Source organism: Suricata suricatta, chromosome 9, assembly GCF_006229205.1.
Source record: "Suricata suricatta isolate VVHF042 chromosome 9, meerkat_22Aug2017_6uvM2_HiC, whole genome shotgun sequence".
Classification (NCBI taxonomy): Eukaryota; Metazoa; Chordata; class Mammalia; order Carnivora; family Herpestidae; genus Suricata; species Suricata suricatta.
In genome coordinates this window covers 138,283,996-138,291,610 of record NC_043708.1, presented here as the reverse complement: position 1 = coordinate 138,291,610, position 7,615 = coordinate 138,283,996, and the positions used below count along the sequence as shown (strand labels likewise).

The following is a 7,615-nucleotide window of genomic DNA, read 5'->3' as shown; positions in this document are numbered from 1 at the left end:
CCGCGCCCGCCCCGCATCCATCCGTCCATCCGGCGTCCCCGGCCCTGCGTCACCCGCAGGCACCCAACAGCCCTCGCCCCGCGCGTCTCCAAACGTCCGGAGTTCACTGCGGCCCAGTAACCCGGTGGCAGGTCCGGACTCGGTGCCTCCCGCCTGGTCCGGAGCCTGCCACGCTCCATCCGCCTTTACAGACTCAGGGGCTCCGAGGCCACAGTCCGGGTGGGGAGGGGGCTCCCCAGACGCGCTGCCCCCGGCACTCCCCCCTGCCACACACACTGCCTCCTGGGTGTCCCCGTGGGGTCCCTGACCCTCACGCTGGCTCCCACAGGCCCTGGGCCACCTAGCTGGGGGTGGGGGTGGAGGGGGGCTTTCAGGGACAGTCACCGTCAGTCAGCTGGGGTCACAGGGCCTCCCTAAGTTACTCAGCCTCGCCTCTGGCTGGGGTCCTCCAAGGGGACGTTGCTTTCTCTTTCCTTTCTTTGTATTTTGTGTTTTCCTCATTTTTCCAAACATTCTACAATGAAGCAATCATGTGAAAATAGTGCGGAGAGACTCTCCACCCCCCACCCCCACCCCTTATGCTCACGTTTCCTTTTCTCAAAGTTTCCTTCTTCACCTTGATGTGCTTCTGACCCTCCTGCCCGTGCTGGACCCCGTCCTTCCGGGCCAGCTTCTGCTCCCTCTGTCCCCAGGAGCTCATGAAGGACTTCCTGGAGAAGAGGGACAAAGGACAGCTCCTCATACAGAGAAACCGAAGGCTCAAAGAGAATCTTTTGAGACCGGTAATTTTATTTTATTTTATTAACATTTTAAAACTCTATTGTCCCGTTGGCTAACGTTCAGTGTATGCGCTGTGCTCTTGGCTTCGGGAGTGGATTTCCGTGGTTCTTCGCTTACACACGATGCCCAGTGCTCACCTAACAAGTGCCCTCCTCCACGCCCTGCTCCCAGGTTCCCTGCCTGCCCCCCATCAACCCTCCGTTTGTTTTCTGTATTCGAGTCTCTTACTGAGACCCGTAATTTTAAACTCAAGCACTGTTTTCAAAATTCTACTGAATTAAGTGTGAGTCAAGCACGCAAACGTTCCGTAAATGAATTATCATTTGGAAAACAGCAGGCTGGTTTTTTCCCCTTTAGATCTGAAAACCACAATGTTTAAAATTCCCTAAGATTTGAGAAACCTAGGAGAAATGTGCTCTTAATTATGTTTACCCTCATTGTCCCAATGAAGAAATGAACGCATCGGTGCAAGAATATGCAAAACGCCCTTGGTTGGGCGCGGAAGATGTTTCCAGTGGGTTTCAAGCCATTAACGGTGGCGTCTGCCCGAGTGATTTTTCATCGGTCTTTTTACCTCATTTGGGATTCTGGGGGGACTTTTGGCGACGTGGGAGGGGGTGGTGGCAGGAACAGGAAGGACATGAACAACTTGGGGAGCGGAGTGGTTATCATCCACGTAGTCGGCGTGGTATCACCGCCACTGAAGTGGGTCCCAGACAGTGGAGGGGAGCAGGTGCACGTGGCCCTTGACGTGAGTTTGAAAACCTCCTGTCCACGTTGTAGATGCCGCTCTCCGTGGCTGAGGATGGGTACGTTCACTGTGGCCACAGGGTGATGCTGGTGAACCCCGCCCCCGCGGAGCCGGAAGCCCCCCGGTCTCTGGGCGGCGACCTGAGCCTGTGCATGACCCCGGATGAAATTAGAGCCCATCTCAGCGACGAGCTGGAGGTGCCGTGCGGCCTGAGCGCCGCGCAAACCAAGGTCCCAGTTGGCAGAAACACTTTCATCATCTTAAGGTAGAGATGCTTCCGTTGTCCGTGCATTTTTGTCATAAACCCGTTTTCACAGAGAGCGGCAGGAGGCCCGGGACGCGGTGCCCTGTCTGGAGGTGAAGGTGGTGGAACCTTCTCTGGGCTCCCCGTTCCGTCTCCCCCCGAGGATACAGCCGGGAGCCTTGAGCCACCCTTCACCTTAACCGTCAGGACAACTGCTAATTTGTGGTCCGTTATAAATGCTTACTTCAACGGTACTGGATCTGGGGAACCACCTTCATGCTCAGCCTCGCCTGGGTTTTCCTCACAACTTCTCGGGATCCTTGGAGCTCATCTGAGTGCTTCTGTTGCTTTTAATGTCACTGTGTTCCTTTTAGAGCCAAAATAGAGAGATCGGTGCAAGGTGGCACTACATGGGATTTGCTATTGTATAATTAATTGTTTACTAAAAATGTGCTTGAGATTTTGAAAATGAGCAATTGCATCCTTAGAGAACAGATCCATAATTAATGTGGAAAAGCATTGCTTTCACTCTACTGTCAAATAATGATAACGATGTTTATAGTACAAGAATCTAGCCCGTCCTGTTAGTCGTTAGATTTCGTTTGAAGACTGATAGTTTGTGCTTTGACAACTAAAGCCAGCTACAACTTCCGCGTCCCGGAGGATTGAGGGGAAGCCTGTATTAGATGGGTACAAACGTGTCCCCCCGGCCCGTGCTAACGTGGTCTGTGCACCTGACCGGGAATCCTCCGTGTGGGGTGGCGTGAGGCGCTCATGCTGCTCTGGGCCCACAGAGAGGGGCGCTCTGTGCTCGGGCTGTGACAGGGCACGGGGACAGGGCCAGCTGGGTCTGAAGGCCCAAAGAAATGGCCGTCTCGGAAATGAGTAGTTACATCGTCAGTTAGCAGTGAGAACAGGCCCCAGCAAGAACACTGGTTATAAGCACAGGCAGGAAGCAGAGCGTGGACGGGGTTGTACGGCGGGGACTTGACCTGCTGCTCCTTGACCGACAGCGCCGACGGAGATGCCACCGGCCGGGTCCTCAGGTTCGGACAGAACTTCCGCCTCGCCATGACGGGAGGATTTGAAGACAAAACGGTGAGTCGCAGCCGCCTGCCAGAGGGGCAGAGACCCTGCAGCCGTGCGCCCCGCCTCCGGCTTCATCCCAGGGCCGCCTGCCGTTTGGCACGTGCAGTGTGGGGCCACTTCTTGCTTCCTGACGTTTCACATGATAAAAGTCATACCCTCAGATGGTCAGGAGTAAGGGAGAAAACCCCTTTTTTGGCCAAAATTTATGCCACCTCCACCTACAAGTTAATGACTGGATTAACTAATAATTCTCTGACCCCTGTCAATGTCACCAATGCCAGCGAGGTATATCATCTGTAACTTTTTTAAAAAACTTGATTTATCTCTTTCCCTTGGGGATTAGAACTCGATACAATTGGGGTTAACTCTAGCCCAGTTTAAACGTAGAAATTAAATACCAAATCGTTGAAAGAGGGGAGTAAATCACAGTTGTCTTATCCCGAGATTAACATTCCTAACACTTTGGCTGACTTTGTTTTATAGGCTCTTCCCTCCCTCCCCCACACTCTCTCCTTACCTCCTCACCCACTCTCCTCCTTCAAATGATCTCTTCTCCGATGTGCCCTGATTTGCGTGAATCACCTGTTTTTCCACAGGCCATAACATTTTGACGTTTTGTTGGTAGTTTCCTCCCATTTGCCACTTTTACTTTATTTTTATAATTATTTTATTTGTTTCTTATATATTTTTTGGCTCCTTGGCTTTGAAATGGCCGTTGTTCCAACTTTGGGTACATGTATCCGTGTTTTCCTCTGTAATTGCTCCCACTGCTCAGAGCCCTGACAAGCCGGCTCCAGACATGCTATAGAAAGGAACACTTGTATTGACTTTTAAAAAAATATTTTTTTAACGTCTTTTATTTATTTTTGAGAGACAGAGAAAGACAGTGTGAGCAGGGGAGGGGCAGAGAGAGAGGGAGACACAGAATCCGAAGCAGCTCCAGGCTCGTAGCTGTCAGCACGGAGTCCAACTCGGGGCTCGAACCCACAGACCGTGAGATCCTGACCTGAGCTGAAGCCGGACGCTCAACCAACTTAGCTACCCAGGCGCTCCTTCATGTTTATTTTTGAGAGAGAAAGCACGTGCATGGAAGAGCACACGCAGGGGAGGGGCAGAGAGAGGCACGCAGAGGGTCCGTGGCAGGATCTGTGCTGTCAGCACAGAGCCCGATGTGGGCCTCAAACTCACGAACCGTGAGATCATGACCTGAACTGAAGTCTGATGTTCAATTGACTGAGCCGCCCAGGTGCCCTGGAGTTTGTTGTTTTTTAATTATTTTTATTTGAGAGGGTGGGACGGGCTGAGAGGGAGGGAGAGAATCCCAAGCAGGCTCTGTGCTCAGGACAGAGCCCCACGTGGGACTTGATCCCATAACCCTGGGATCATGAGCCGAAATCAAGAGCTGGAGGCTCCACCGACGGAGCTCCCAGGGGCGCCTGGAGGGTGCTCCTTCTCCACTTGAGATTTATTCTGATACACGGTTCTGTGCGGATGTGAGACTTCTCCCAAATGACTAAGGAGCCAGTCTGTGTTAGTTCTTGAATCATTAATCGCTCCTTTCCTCACTGACCCGCGTGCCGGCATGACATCCGTTACATCCCCGCACGTCACGGGCCCTCCGGGCTTCCTGTTTGAAGGCCTTGAGCTCAGGGGTCTGTTTTTATCTGCGGATTATACTTTATATCCGGACACCTCCTCCCCGCTCATCACACCTGTCCGCCTGCATGATATTAGGAGCGAACCTCTCAGCTAAATGCAACTATTTCTACAAGTCCTTCTGCTTCTGTGGCGTTTCGACGGGCGCCGTAAAATTGCGCAGATTCGCGGACTTGGTGGCTTCACGGCACTCACGGTCCTGAGGTGCCCCGGCCGTGAATTCATCCATCCTTCGGATCTCCGAGGGGAGCGTCGGGTCCCTCCCGCGGGCTGGACGCCTGTCTCGTTAAGGTTGTCTCTCGGTAGCTCCCGGATGGTACAACAGTGTGACAAAAATATAAGAAAAGCCACTGATGTTCATATGCGCTTTGATGAACTCACTCACTCCTCTTGCTTCCAGCGGTTTTCCAGTTGGTTCTCTCATGACTTCTGGGTAAACAGTCATTTCCCTCTCCAGGGAGGACAGCTCCCTCTCGTCCCAAATTCTCGTATTTCCGCTCCTTGTCTTTGAATTAGCAAGTACTTCCGAGGAGGTCATAAAAGGTCTGGTGATTGCGACTCCTTAGCTTTGTCCCTGAGTTGTCATCGTCTCTGGTCAACAGAGCAGAGTCTGTGGTCTGACGCAGGCACCGTTTGCCTTTGAAGTCCAGTTTTCCTGTCCGGACGCTGCCGACCTCGCCCTGAGCACCGGCGGCCGGGCCCCAGCGTGTCCCGGCCCCGGCCTGCGCCCTGCTCACAAACTAGCCCACGGTGCTCCCTCCACGGGGCCCCTGGCCCTGATTTCATCCCCAGTGCTGGGACCTCAATCCAGGCCCCCCGGGCTTGACCCCTCCAGTCTGCCCTGGCTTCCGACCGCAGGGATCCAGCTGCCAGATTGATCTTTAGGGGCTCAGGCTTGGTGAATGCTGCCGTTATGGTGACTCTTAAGGCCTTCTGTGACCCTCCCTGACCACATGCGGTCACCCTTGTCTGCGGGCTCCTGGCCTCCTCCTCAGAGCTCCCGTGAGCCCCTGGGAGAGCGTGGGTGCCCGCCTGTGCCCGCCTGCAGCTCTGCATGTCTCTGCCGGCCGGCCAGGCCTCACCGGTCCTCATTCTCCTCCTCCTGCTACAGGGAACACAGTCACGACCGCAGCCCATCTCCACCGCCCCCATGGTGCCTCCTGGCACAGCTCTGCACGTGGAAACCTGCCCAGGCATGCAGGGACAACCTCAGGTTCAGGGTGAAGGGCAATCAGGAAAGGACTAACAAACAACTAATATTTCGGAACTTTCTGCAGGATGGGCGGCCAGACAGCTGCCCAGATAAACCCCAAGTGCAGACATCAGCCCCAGAGGGGCGTGGCCCCGTCCCCGCTCCCAGAGAACGTAGCTGGGGTGGCGCTGCTTCGAGGACACTTCGATTCGTGCCACAAGTTTCGTGCATGATTATTTCTAAGAAGTGAAATGGTGGCCCGGGCCTAGGTGCTGGGAAGGACAGGGGAAGAGACTCGGGGTGAGGAGGAGAGAGTGGGGTGGGATTCTGAGGAAGAGAAAGCTGGGCGCCCGGGCGGCTCAGTCGGTCAAGCGTCCGGCTTCAGCTCAGGTCATGATCTCACCGTTCTTGAGTTCGAGTCCCACGTCGGGCTCTGTGCTGACGGCTCGGAGCCTGGAGCTGCTTCAGATTCCGTGTCTCCCTCTCTCTCTGCCCCTCCCCTGCTCGTGCTCTGTCTCTGTCTCTCTCTTTCAAGAATAAAGAAGCATTAGAAAGATTCAGAGGAAGGAAAGGCAGCGGAGGTGGTGTGGGCGGCGGGCGGCCTCGGCGTCTCTAAGGTGGAGGAAGACAGAGGGTTCTCGAAAATCGGCAAGAGCGGGGTTTTCCAAGGCTGCCCTGGTCGCCCTTGACATCGGCCAGCTAGCGGGCTGTCCCCAGCCTTTCGCGGGCGTGACGTGGCTCCTGTGGGCACCGTCCTTTTCAGCTGTACTTATCCAGCGACCACAGGACCCTCCTGAAGTCATCCAGGCGGTCTCGGCTCCAGGAGGTGTACCTGACTGACGAGGTCTCCTACCTGAACTGCTGGCAGGCTGCCTTCCTGGACCCCCAGCTGCGCCTGGAACACGAAGGCGCCCCCGTCCCGGTGAGCTCAGCCTGGGGGAGACGCAGGTGCTGCCCCAAGGACGCCATTTCCTCCCGTCTGTGACCGGGGGCCTCTCAGCGTGCAGGGCCTGCCCACCCCCGCTCGGAAGGCAGGGTCGTAGCCGTGACAGCGTCCTGCACTGCTGTTCCTCAGCAACCCCCCCATACACCCGCAGGCCGGGGCCCCCGCCCCGAGGCCAGGCCGGGAGCTCCCCACCCGGGACTGTGAGGCTCGTGGCCTGCTTCGTGCCCGGCAGCTCCTTTCTGCAGGGCCTGGAGACCTGGGGTCCTGCGGGCAGCTCCTTTCCGGTTCGCCTTGCTGATGTTTCTCGAAGTCTGGGCCCTGCAGGATTGGGGCCCGCGGCCCGGGCCTGATGGGAAGGCGGGTCTGGTGGGCCGTTGCTGCTGGTTCTGGATGCTTCCTGCAGATGCACAGGGGGGTCGCTGGGAGTCCCCGGGAGCATGTGGAATCCCAGGAGGCAAGGACTGGAAGGGATGGCAGCAGGGCGGCCTCGCAGAAAGCGGCCCCCAGGCCAGGCCACCTGCACCTGCCCGGCACTGGGCGCCCCTCTGCCGGGCTCTGCAGGTGGCCCCGGGCTCTCGAGGGTCTCTTCTCCGGCGCGGGGAAGGCACGCAGGGTCCGTGGGGAGGTCCCATCGTTGGGACCCTTCAGCTGACCTTGGCCCGGCTTTGCTCTCCTTGAAATCGCTTCCCGCGCCCGTGATTTCAACCGTCAGCCTCTCATTTTCCTTATCGGAGAGACGGGGTGCCGGCGGTGTCTGCCTGACCAGGTGCAGTGAGGGCTGGTGGGGAGCGCCTCCCCGTGCTCACTAGAACAGCGCCTGGCTCCCACGGCCCCCACGGGAGCTCTGGCTGCGCTTGTGGGAAACACGGTCGTTGGTGTTCAGACGGGATCACAGTCTTGTTTCTGCCTGGCCCGTCCTGGCTGCGGGCCGGCCTGGTCTGGGGCGGGCGCCGTGGG

The 7,615-nt window shown here is 56.6% G+C and overlaps 1 protein-coding gene across 1 annotated transcript in view; it reads left to right on the top strand.

Annotated features, from left to right (window-relative positions):
- Positions 1 to 7,433, top strand: part of CFAP161 (cilia and flagella associated protein 161) — a 10,526-nt gene extending 3,093 nt beyond the window's left edge. Inside the window, exons 2-7 of the mRNA XM_029952314.1 lie at positions 120 to 219; positions 693 to 782; positions 1,564 to 1,796; positions 2,789 to 2,873; positions 6,476 to 6,634; positions 7,371 to 7,433. Coding sequence (XP_029808174.1) covers positions 120 to 219; positions 693 to 782; positions 1,564 to 1,796; positions 2,789 to 2,873; positions 6,476 to 6,634; positions 7,371 to 7,433 — 730 coding nt within the window. The remainder of the gene's footprint in view (positions 1 to 119; positions 220 to 692; positions 783 to 1,563; positions 1,797 to 2,788; positions 2,874 to 6,475; positions 6,635 to 7,370) is intronic.
- Positions 7,434 to 7,615: the final 182 nt, after the last annotated feature.